This window comes from Protopterus annectens, chromosome 2.part1, assembly GCF_019279795.1.
Source record: "Protopterus annectens isolate FY-2018-M chromosome 2.part1, PAN1.0, whole genome shotgun sequence".
Lineage (NCBI taxonomy): Eukaryota > Metazoa > Chordata > Ceratodontiformes > Protopteridae > Protopterus > Protopterus annectens.
In genome coordinates, this window is record NC_056729.1 from 355,861,369 (window position 1) to 355,874,805 (window position 13,437).

The following is a 13,437-nucleotide window of genomic DNA, read 5'->3' on the forward strand; positions in this document are numbered from 1 at the left end:
CAGCCCCTTTTATCTGTCTACATTCCTTTACACACATTTTTTCTGTGTACACTATGGACACTGACACGGGGTCTGCAGGGCTGCCTATCTGCTTGCTGGATTGCTCTATCTGCCTCATTTGCATGAGATGCACCTGCTTATGAGGTGATTTGCATGCCACAGAACTTTCCGTGCTAGCACATGCATGCGCACCATCCAGCAGTGCTTACTGGATCACAAACCTGCTTGCTTTCATGTAAGCAGCATGGCACAATGGCTACATGGTAAAAAAGACCATGTAGGCTTTATTAAATTCCCCCATATATGCTTCTTTATTTTTAAATAATGCTATTACATATCAGCAGTAAAATATGACAGGCAGGTAAGGAACTCATCCATTTACATGTGATGGGAAGCTTTCATTTGGCCACTTTTGCTGTGCCCATATGACCAAACACATCCCCTTCTTTGGGTAAAATATGAATTATTTACACCCTACCAAGGAGTATTACCATCTGTACCACATTTTGACTTTACTACACATTTTTTCATGTGATATTGCCATGTATTTTTGTATGTTGTATAGAATAAACGCATACAATGTCAGGGTCAATAAAATACCACACATTTGCTTAGTTGACTTATTCTGAAACATTATGTAAAACAAGGTGAACATGAATATGTATAATAAGGTTCCAGATATCCTTCCCTAAAGAACCTATCAAATAGTATGATTATTTATTGATATTTGGGCAAAATTTATGGGGTTATCTGAAGATTCATACAGTCCATCGAGGACCAGATCTCTAAAGCCTATTTAGTCAAGAATGTCCGTCTGAATGGGTAATTTAGTTATATTCCAGAGTACAGAGGCACATCCCCTTAGCTAGGAATTAATGACTCTTTGCTTCCTCTGGCACTATACATGAAACAGTAACACTAATCTCAAGCCTGCCTGCCTGCCTACATAATGGGAATGAATGTGCTAGTTGAGTAAGCAGTGTGCAGTACCTAGATTAATTGATAAGTCTAAAAAAGTCCATCTAGTGTGGCTGGCGTAAAAGTCAATACTTTAAATCAGGAGAAATGCACAAAGCTTCTCAAATGTCATTAATGAGTGGACTAAAGCAGTCTAAGCGATCCCTTTAAATTTTGTGCGATTCTGTCTGACATAGTGTTGTACTCTTGAATAGGAAAGGAGGTAATGTAGATTTTAATAGACTCATAGAGTCATAGTTAGAGGGCATTTACTACCCTGTTAGCATTTATATTGTTCTTTTGCATTTTAATTGCTATAAAACAGAATCATTTGCATATATGCAGTTCTCATTTTATATGTGGTCTCTCTACTTTTTCTCCTTTTCTCATTTTCTGTGATGTTTTCAACTTTTAGTGAGTTGAACATCTGCTGAAGATAACGTTGGCTGGGTGAAATGAGCTGTGGCCAGTTTTCCTTCTGCATTTATCTGACCTGCAGCATCATTTTTAATGTATAACAGTGAAGGTCACCTGGATATCACATTGCCCATTGAGTGATCCCTTTAACTTTGCTCGAGTCAATTAATTTTTAATTCTGACAACATTAGCAAGTTGAATGACGTCTCTAACACCCAGTCAAACAACTTAGTTTTTCCTATGTTGTATATAAAAGCAATAGTGCAAAATTAAAATATGTGAGCTGAAATACCATGAAATGCATAAGTTTATACAATTAAATAATTGTCATAGAATTCCATGTCGGGTGTTCCGTACATCAAGGATAGACATGTAATGAAAACTACAGTGTGGTATTTCAGAAGTCCTATAACAGCAGCAGAAAAATAAAATGTAAAATTGACACAGCATGTGCACATTTGTTTGTGTCTTTGGCTTTTCCCAGTTAGGGGTCGCCACAGCGGAACTCCGATCCGCTAATGATTGTCAGTAGATTTTTACGTGCTGGTGTGCCGGGCGTAACGCACAACCTTCAACGAAGGAATGCCCATTCACGCATGTCGCCACACAGAAGATGCTCTAACTGAGAATCGAACGGGCAACGTCTAACTGTGAGGCGACAACGCTATGATATGCTTATATTTTTAGTTTGTCTTGCCTATGTGTATTTACTGAGCTTTGCTTGATGTTTGGGAAGAGTATGGACACTATGTGGAACTTGATATGCATTTTTAAATATTAGGCTGTAGTCTGAGTGCAGTGCTTCTGTACAGTGCTTATTATGTTGTGCATTCATTGTATGAAAATCCTGTGATCACTATTTGGAATAATATTGCAGTTGCAGTGGTGATGCAGGTAACACACTAACCTTTCTTTCTTGGAAAATCAGTAGTTTGAGGGTACTAGTCCCACATTAAATACTTGCATGCCTGCTCCAAAGTAATAATGTGGTGGAGAATAAGGGAGGTGGTGGTTTTTGGATAAATGTTAAACCTTGACCTCATCTGCCTGAGCTGCTGGTAATGGCTAGATGTAATAGACCCCATGACACTTGTTGAAAAATGAAAGGGGGGGCTTCCCCAATGTCCTGGCCAGACTACCTCTAATCAGAATGAATACCACGTAGAGACTCCCCTTAAAACTAACCTGATTAACAAAAGTAAATAGATAAGCAGCATCTGCAGAATAAGAGAAAAAATCAAAAGGAAAAAAAAGAACATCCATGACTGATGTGCTATATGACAATATGAAAAAAATCTCCATGAATAATTCTTAAAATAGTGAGAGCAGCTCAGACCCAGCTGATGCTGCTACATTTCAATATGTGAGACAAATGAGAAATGTGAATATATATATATATATATATATATATATATATATATATATATATATATATGAATGTGTTGGCAAGAAGTCATACTTGTATCCAGATCTCAGAATTCCGAAAAACAGAATTCAGAGACTGAACTTTCAGAACTGTGTGACTAGTAATTCTTATCTCTACAGCTGTAGTAACTCAGGGGTAAGAATAATAATGTTAGAGGCTCTGAAGTAAAGCCCCATGTAAGAAATGTGGGGAGATTAGCTGTCAAAATATTATTTCAATACCATGATTTTAGTCTCAGAATTCTGAGTTCTGAAGCATTGTGCCATACGTATCACCAAGTGTGGATAACAAAACATGATCACCTTTGTTAGTATGCTGTTTTTAACATGCCTGTTTAGACATGAGATTTTTTTCCATTTCATGGCATTATAAACATTCTTTAGGAGAGCTACCTATACTCATAAGAGAAATACGTACCTGCAACTATGTTCCAAAGATGTATGCCTTTTGGCCCCCTTACAGATCGATATGGGACTTTCACTGCATTGTAAATGCAGAATCCAAAACTCACCAGAGCAAACACAATGGCCACGCAGAGGAAAAGGATGATCATTACATGGAGTGCTGCATTCAGCTTTTTCACCAGCTGGGGGAAGACTGGCAAAGGAAAGGAAGAACAAAATAATCTCATCTAGTGTGCATATTCTGCTATTTCTTTTATACAGTTGAATAACAATTTTTTTTTTGTTATGGGAGATTGGTGGTGGATTAATATAAGCCTTCAAGCCTAGACTAATGAAGACAATTGAAATTATGCTGCAGTTTGAAATTTCTGCTTGGTATTAATACCCACCAATCTAACATTTCAAAAAATGTACATTTCTTCCCAAACATTATCTGTGTACAAACAAAACATATTAGTGTTATTCTCAGCAGTGGCAGCTGCAGCTTCCGTTTCTTGTTGGGGCACAATAGGGGCACATAAGCTAGCTGCTGGGGCATGTAGGACATGTGAAAAACACACCAAAACACCATACCAATAAAGTGTAGAATACATGGTAATAACTCACCCATAATCCATTGTTAGAAATGAAAGACCATTTTGTTATGAGGGAAAACAGTGAATGTCATAATCTTACAAATCCTGGCAGTGTTCAAAACACAGAAAAGTACTAATTGATCATGCTTAAGAATTATGGTTTGGATAAAGTGTAGGTATGCTACGGTGTAACAAGTCGAGGGTGTAGCTACCGATACACCAGAGGTGGAAAAATATCACACACGAAGTTATTTGTGCCTTACTAGAGAGAAAAAAATCTTCTTCTTCTTTCGGCTTTTCCCGGTTAGGGGTCGCCACAGCGGATCATCTGTCCGCTCATGATTGGCAGTGGAGTTTTACGGTGTCAGTTGCCAGCCCGGCGCCCAACCTTCCATAGAAGGCATACACACGCACACACTCACACCTAGGGCCAATTTAGAGTGTCCAATCCACCTACTGCATGTCTTTGGGATGTGGGAGGAAACCTACGCGACCACAGGGAGGACATGCAGACTCCGCACAGAAGGCACCCCAGCCGAGAATCGAACTGGAGAACCTCTTGCTATGAAGTGACAACGCTAACCGCTGCACCTAGAGAAAAAAAAAATCATTAACCCAAATTCAAGAAAAGGTCAGACTTATTTTGTTCCATGCTGCATTTTAAGGGAAATACTTTTAAATAAATGCAGGACATTTTGCCAACATTCAAAACAAAATACATACCTTCTCACTGCAGTTACTTGTGAATAGCAAATTAATTTAAATGTTTGTTAAAAATTCTTTGATTTGAAGTAGAAACACGCATGGGTGGGCTGTTGTGTTATAAAGGATGTGTTGACATCAGAAAAACTGTGGTAGTGGGTTTGTCTGCACTTGAACTAAAATATTGGAAGCCTTAAGCATGCAGTTTGGCTAGTTTATTTTGCTGAGAATTTACAACTATTATTAAAGTTAAGAGCTGCTTTGAGAAAGCCAATCAGTGTAATGCAAGCAAAAAGGTGAAAATGAACAGAAGTTCCATTATTTGTGTAACATGCCTATGTCCCATACTACTGCCATTCTATTTACTTGGCAGTTTAAAAAATGTCCTTATGATTAGCATGACTGTTATAAAGGGAGCTTGAAGTGGATTCTGGGGGAAAAAAAATCAAAAGATCACTTTACAGCATCAGGTCCTCCAAGATATAATGATTGTAATCACTTAATGATTCTTATGCATAAAGATAGTCAGAATACAAAATTTTAATGAATTAACTGACACACAGTGCCAACCATAAATAAATATGTTATTGTCTAGCGCTTTCAAGGAAAACAGCAGTGAGAAAGACAAAGACTGTACCAAGCAAGTATAGCAACATGAACCACCTGGTACTCTGTTCTCTTCTGCTGAGATTACACTAATAGAAACAATTTAGATCTGAATGTTTTGGGGTAGAACCATACCTCTTGACTTATTTGGTCAAGAATTCTGAACAAAGTCAAAAATAACAGGGGAGGATAAAATCAGGAACAAATTTTAAATATTATTCTAATATACTTAAAAAGTTATTAGACCTTCATGTTTTGAAACAATAAATATGCATGTTTAAACCATAAGAAGTATAAAACTCAAACGACTAACATTACTAACTGACTGTTATGAGTGAATACTAGAAAATCACAAACGTTATGAGGGACAGGACAGACATTTGAAGCAAAATCAGGGACATTCTGCAAAAAAGGGACAGTTGACAGGTACAGGTAGCACTCTAAAAGAGGCTATCTGGTTGTAATAACCCATTTCAGGATATGAATACTTTTTTGTATTGACAGGATTTTAAGTTATGTGGGTATAATTGTTTGAATGTTATTATAACTGTCTATGAACAAGTTTCAGTAGAAAAATTTAAGAATGTGTAGTTTTAATGACTGATATAATTAAAACTGTATTTTTTTTTAATTCTTAAGCTGAGGCTTCTTTATTTTCAGATAGTTTAGTATGGTTGTTTCACAGCACCAACAAGCAAAAGATTTAAAGAAACTGCAGTCATCTTCAAAATATGAAACACTATACTACCTCTCATAAGGTGGAACAAATGGGCAAAATGTGGAACATTTACTAACAACTAGGGAAGAAGCTCACAGCATGTTTAAAATGTTGCTTTACCACATAAACAGTTCAACCTTTGAAGACTCTTGGGAGAAATAATTCAAGTTGCAAAAGTCCTAGGCCCTAGATTGGCAAGTCAAGCAAACTGCCCCTTCAAAAAACACAGTCATCTCCAATCAGCATCAATCAATCAAGCGGTACAGGTAAGAGCAGACTTGCAGCATTATGAATACCATACAATCCGTAACACCAAGAAGCAAAAGAATTAAAGAAACTGCAGTCCTAGTCAAACTTCCATCTGCAAAATGCAGAGTGCTACACCATCCTGCACAATGTAGAACTGACTGGCAAAACATGACACATTTATTGACAACTAGGAAGGAAGAAAGAAAGCTCAGGCAGTGCTTTAACTGTGGACTATATCCTTATAAAAAGTTTTTTGATACTCAACAGTCTCATTTTGCTTGCCAGAACAGTCACTTGGTTGCAACATAAAACTTTCCTTTTATCCTATTTATACAACAAAAACGTTATACAGCATTTGGAATATACTGTGTTTTACCACACACCCAACTCTTCAAAACTTGAGAGTAAGTTGTAAAACTCCAGCCCCCGACAGACACAAAAGATAAGTAAATTATTATCATATTTACTGTTAGCATCTCTAGTTACAAATTCCCAGTGATGAACAACTTTAGCATTTCTTCCTTTTCAGTTATCATTACTTCATTCTACCTACTACCTTGCTAATACTTTTGCCTTTGACTGACATGCACTCACACCTCTATATACACACACATACATAGAAATTTGCTTGAAGTCAAGTGTGTGAATAAATTCATAAATAATGATCCATACATGTAGCTCAACTTGCTGACAATGTAACTCCCCTCTGCCCTCTTAACTTCTTAGCTCAAGAATCAGAAACAAGAAACAAAATCAGGAACAGCTTTTAAATATTTCTCTTATGTAATTAGAAAGTTGATAGCAAGCATTTTCTGAAGGATAAAAAATCTGAAGCTTGCATGCTTGTCATTATTTAGTAACCATAACCTACAACAGTTTGCCAGAAGCTACTAATTTTACAAGAACAGACCAAAATACTTTTCAGTTTCTTTGCTCAAGAGTGCTGGACAAAGACAAAAATAATGATACACAAAAAGGGACACATTTTAAATATTATTTTATGTATTTGCTAACTAAGTAAGGCCTATGGACAAAGTGTCAATTTTCAAGGGTGACCCAGAAGCACTGTCTAGTTAAGTAACTTGCTCAAAGTTACAAAATGGACAAATAGTGGTGAAAAGATTAAAACATTTTGCCTCTGACTACAGGAAGCAGTTAATTAACATAAGCGGCAGAAAACTGGAGTGCTTACTTAGCTTGCTTGCTGTTCTCTGCCTCACTATTGCTAATCTCTGTCTGTATTTGATTTTGAATTGAAGTTTTTCATTAAGGTTTGGTTATTTTTATTTTTTTTATCTTTTTCTTATGTTACATTTGTTTTGTTTTACGTTTTTTGTTCTGTTGGAGTTTTAAGAGGTCTTTGCTAGAATCAGTTAGAAAAGAATTCCTTTGCAGACAGTGAATACCATCCAGCTAATTAGTGGGAGGAGCTGAGAAACAGCATTCCTCTTTGACTAGAAAATTTTGGAGGCCTCTTTAACTGGAGTACTTATTTAGCTTGCTTGCTGTTCTCTGCCAACTAATGCTGATCTCTGTCTGCATTTGATTTTTCCACCCAGCCTTTGTACTCTTAAACTTGGTGGTTTTTGAGTTGCTCGCCCCTACTATTAATCTGATGTTGGACATTCCTCCCAGTCCCATCTCTTCAGCTCATTCTACTGAGTACTGAGAGATCAGCTGGGAAGGCCTGCCCCCTTGCTCTCTTAAACTTGAATTATCTTCTGTTTATTCCCTTCCCACTTACTTACAAAATGCACTTTATTCAACTGCATTGATTCTGTCTGTGCATCTTCCTACTTTATTTTGCTTTTTACTGCTTGTTCTTAAAAGTGTTCAGTTGCATTTATTCTGCTGCAGTTTTACTGCTTGTTACTAGCCTGATTAACTTGTAACTGTTATTCTAAGCCTCTTAGTTTTGATTTAAGCACTTGGGCTTTAAACTAGTCATCCTACATAAGGAAGTTTTATGGTCTACACTTTTGTGGCAGGACAGGTAGCTTATATCCTTCTAAGTTGGGAACTGATGGTTGAAGGCTTATTGTGCCTGTTATTCTAAAAGTGTGTTAGTTCTGGTTTAAGCACTTGGGCTTCAGGCCAGTAATTTTACATTAAGAGGTTTTGTGGTCTACTCTTTTGTGGGAGGAGAGGGTAGCCTCAGCCCTTCTGAGCTGGGAATAGCTGGTTGAAGGCATATTGTGCCTGTTATTCTAAGTGTCTTTGTTCTGGTTTAAGGTCAATTAACCTATGCTGCTTTGCATTTGGTGTCCTTTTCCAGAGGTCCAGAATGTTTCTGCTTGAATCCAAGCCATCCAAAGCTAAGAACAAGACATTAAGCTTATTTTGAGTTTGAGCTGCATGTTATCATCTGTATTTTACTGTTTAACTGCATTAACTTGTGCTTTTTGATGGGCTTTGCTGTTTGTGCCTGCTCATTACCTGCACTTATTTGCACTGAAATATTGCTTAGTTAGCATAGACTAGATCCAGACTTGGTGAATCTAGCCTGTTTTTATATACTTGAACTCAAATCCAGCCATCTTACATTGAGAAGGGCTTCCCTGGACCCTTGTGGAAGAAGAGTATGGATATAGACTTTTTTAAAACATTTTTATTGCATTATCACTTGTGACATAGGCGAATTTATATTTATAAGAAAGTAATCAAATGTATTAACAAATTCAAGTTTACAAACATTATTCTTCACATATATTGCTATATATCATATAACCTAAGGAACGTTACATAAATTATTCCATTCCTGCCCTCCCCTTTTAAACAAAAAGCATCTTTATTAAACCATCAGTTACGACATAGGTAATCATACATTTATATCCATGAAAATAAACCACACCAACACAATCCTAGTTGCAAGCACTTTACATCACAAACTGATACACTCCCAGTTGCAAATATTATACATCACTTATAATCTACCTAATCATTTTCAGTCAAACATTACATACGTCATTTAAGTCCTGCCTTCTTTTAAACCTCATTCCTCCCCTGTATGTATTGTTCCAACAATTCCCATTTTTTCCTGTATAGTTTGCTCCTACCCCTTTCTAAAGGACCCACTTTCAGTTGGTTTATCTCTGTTCGTATATTCACTACTTCTAGTAGAGTTGGTTTATATTTTGCTTTCCATTTTCTAGTAATTGCTTTTTTGACAGTCATCATAATTAGACACAGCAAGGCCTTGGCATGTCTAGGCAGTTCCGATTCTGTATCATAGCTCAGAAAAATAATTTCCCTTGTCACACCAATCTGCCCACTCAGCATCTATGACAGTGCATCTCACAGGGAATAATTAAAGTCTGCCAACTTACCACACTCCCAGAAAATATGTTCCCACTTACCATTTTCTTCACCGTCACACCTCCAACATTTGCTGTCTACCTGAGAAAAAAATTATCTGGCGTCTACTTGGGGTATAAAAATATCTATGTAAACATTTACAAGCAAAATCCTAAATCTTCCAGAGTTTGTTGCATATTTGAGAGACATATGTATATTCTCTCATTGTTTCTTTATGAATTGCTTATTCAGTCTCTCTTCCCAATCCCTTCTAATCTCCGCTGATTGATTCTTATAGTTATCATGCAATATTTTATATCCTGTACTAATCATTCCTTTTTTAATTGCAGCTTCTATTCTAGATTCAACTAAAAACTCTACCAGTGCTGGTCTTTCATTTAGGACCCCCCCCCCCTATTTCTTTCTCTTTGCCTATACTCTGATTTCAGTCCTTGATAGGGAAGACAATCTCTAATCTGCAGTCCAAATAAATTCTTGGCATCTTCACATTCTATCATCTTTTTCTCTCTAGTTATTTGCTCCCAATACTTTGCCTCCTTTGCCAGTTTTCTCCAATAAATTCCAGCTCCCTCTTGCCTGTTGTCTATATCCTTAATTGCAGCCATCCCTATCAGCAGAATTTCCTTTCTACATTCCCGTGTTGGCTTACTTCTTAAGATTCTTTCTGCTTCTTTATAGATATAATATTCTGTATAATTACTATTATTCTCCTTAAAGACCTACATCCAGAAGCCCAGTCTCTCCTTGTTTCTTGAGCTTCCCCCCTGTTTCATCATCATCCTTTCCACTTTGAATTATAGTTTTCTGCTTGTGCTATGTATGGGAACCTTAACTGTGTAGCTCTGAAATACCCCCCCAAATCTGGTAATACCAATCTGCCCTGTTCTACTTGCAAACTCATCTTATCCCACTTGATTCTTGCCATCTTTCCCTCCAAGATAAAGTCCTTCAACTCTTTATTAAGTGCTCGCCACAACTTCTCCTCTGGTTGATAAAAATATGTCTCACCTGTGTACAAGACTAATGGGACTAAAACATTTTAAATGCTTTTATCTTACTATCCATATCCATATAACAAAGCTTCCATTTTCTCAGTTTTTGTATTATCTTTTTAGTCTCTTCCCACATATCCTTATCTGCCACAACAGAATAATTTTTAATCTGTACTTCTAAATACTTCATCTTATCATATCCCCATAAATATGGATATTGTCCAACCAATTCATATGTGGGTACATAATTTACCGCTATTGCCTTTGTTTTAGCTTCATTAATTTTGCATCCTGAAAAGATTTGAAACTGTATAAAAATGTTCCACAGCACTGTAATATCTCCTTCTAGTTTTGTCAGGTATAAAATGATATCATCTGCAAACAGAGCAAGCTTCTCTTGACTACCATACCAATTATATCCTTGAATTTCTGAGTCCCTTATTTTCTTTGCCGATGGTTCTAAATATAATGCAAACAAAGGGAAAAGAAGGCAATCCTGCCTAGTTCCTTTTCTCAAGCAGAAATTATCAGACAGGACCCCACCCACTTTAATATTTGCCTCTGATCTCTCATATATGCCCTAATCAACCTTATAATTTTTTCAGGAAATGCAAATGCTTCCATTGCCCTGCTCATAAAATCCCAGCTTACTCAATCAAATGCTTCCTGTGCATCAAGACTCACCAACAACAATAGTATTTTCTTACATTCTGCTTCCCTCTGGATCATCAGTGATCTGTTAAAGTTGTGAAATGTTTGCCTACCCTCCACAAAACCACATTGATCTATATCTATCAATTCTGACATTACTTTTGTCATTCTTTTAACCATTATAGAGATGAACATATTATAATCATGGTTTAGTATTGAAATGGGCCTGTATGAAACTAGATCTGATGGATCTTTACACTCCTTATGTATTACAGCTACCACTGCTTTCTTCCAGGATGTTGGTACTTTTCCTCCTCTTAAAATACTGTTAAACAAAACCTTCCCGCTCTTTATCAGTTTTTTCCTTCCTAGCTTCCAAACTTTCACAGGAATACCATCTATTCCTGGGGACTTTCCTGTGGATTGGTTATACGTCACAATTTTGTCTCATCTCCTCCTAGCCTGTTAGTAATTGAGCCTCATCCACCTCTAACCTTGGCATATTTAAATCTTCCATAAACATTTCCATTTGAATCTTTTCTTGATTTCCATATTTCTCTGCTTTATACAGATTATCATAGAATTTCCAAATATTTCTGATATCTCAACAGGATCTCTTGTTACCTTCCTTGTTATTGGCTCCCTAAGCTTGATGACAGCCCTTTCTACTTTCTGTTGCCTGAGTCATTGTATTAAAAGGTTTTGTGCTCTAGTGTTGTTATCAAAAAACAGCTGCTTAGCAGCAGTCTTTCTAAACTTGTGTATATTACCGAGGTAATCCCTTATTTTATGCTTAGCATTCTTCAGTTGATCCTCTTCTTGTTCTGTGAGATTCCCCCTATTATGCAGTATTTTAAATTTTCTTGTTACTTCTTGATAATAGCTCCCTTTCTTTTATTTCCACTGTATTTCTAAACCCCACCTTAATTTTTATGCCACTCCCTAGCTATATTTTCAGAAGATATTCCTAATGGCGCATGATCTGAAATAGTTATTGGGTGCGTATCATGACCTTTAATTAAATGCACATGTTCCTCTGAAATGTAAATTCTGTCTAGCTTAGCCCAGTGTTTATGTCTTGGGGAATAATATGTAAATTCACTCCAAACTCCTCTTACAGAATTCACATCTTCCATAGTGTGAATAGCCTTGTCTGAGCTGGGGATTGCTGGAGGAAGGATCATTATGTGATTTCCTATTGGTAGACTAGTTTAAAACTGTTTAATTTCACCTGTATATAAGCCTCGTGTTTGCACAGTTTTTAGCTCAATTAACCAGAGCTTCTCTGCATTTGGTGTCCTTTGCCAGGGGGTTCAGAGTGTTTCTACTTGAATCCAAGCCATCCAAGGCTAAGAACAAGAAATTAAGCTTATTTTGATATCTGTACTTTTTCATTTGTATTTTACTCTATTACTGCATTAATTTGTGTCTTTTTGACTGCTTTTACTATTTGTGCCTGCTTATTACCTGCACTTGTTTTGCACTGAAATATTGCTTAGTTAACATAGACTAGATCCAGACAGCGCAAATGGCTTAGAGGTAAATCACTGTGGCTGTGGTGTGCAGGGTCCTGTGTTCGAGACTTGCGAGGGCTGATTAAGGGGTTGGGAGGGTGGCCTAATGGTTAAGGTGTTTGCCTTACAAATACAGGATGCAGGGTTTGAGTCTCACAGCGGATAATTGGTTAGGCTTAAAATGGCTTGCAAGGGCAGTTAGCGTAGTACTAATCTATGAACTTGCTGAATTTAACCTGCTTTTCATACACTTTAAATCAAATCCAGCCATCTTACATTAAGAAGGGCTCCCCTGCACCCTTGTAGCAGAAGAGTATGGATGTAGCCTTGTCTGAGCTGGCGATTGCTGGAGGAAGGATCATTGTGCAATTTTCCATTGTCAGACTAGTTTAAAACTATTTAATTTCATCTGCATATAAGCTTTGCATTAGGTCATAGCTGCACATTATGCAAGGGGGATAGCAGTGCCTTGTACAGACATAAACGCATAGAAACTATTTTTTTTCCCTGGACAGCAGTCAGTGAAACACTCCCAGGTTCCCTACTGCTCTGCGGGCAATGTAGTTGTGCACTTCTGCCCTGCAGGGTACTTAGCTGAACACTGAGCAGCGTTACCCACTTTTCATCACTGATCTTCTATAGAGTAAGTCCCCCCTGTTAATCCCAAAAGCAATAGCTGATCTAATTTGCCCTCTCACAACTTAGTGCTTAAGATTTATCTGCTATTATGGGCAGTCAGTTTCCCAGCATTTCTCCATCCAGCCTGATTGATATGGGCATCCTAAGGCAATGTACCAATTGCCTCATGTATACTGACAACCACTTGCTCCTAAAGCAAACAAATACAGTATGTGAGAGATGTAACTATACCATGAAACTAGAATCAGTCCGCTCATGTAACAATAAACAAG

General features: G+C 37.2%; 1 protein-coding gene across 1 annotated transcript in view; it reads right to left on the reverse strand.

Moving 5' to 3' along the window:
- Positions 1-13,437, reverse strand: part of CLRN2 (clarin 2) — a 67,663-nt gene that overhangs the window by 14,368 nt on the left and 39,858 nt on the right. Inside the window, exon 2 of the mRNA XM_044062190.1 lies at positions 3,218-3,397. Coding sequence (XP_043918125.1) covers positions 3,218-3,397 — 180 coding nt within the window. The remainder of the gene's footprint in view (positions 1-3,217; positions 3,398-13,437) is intronic.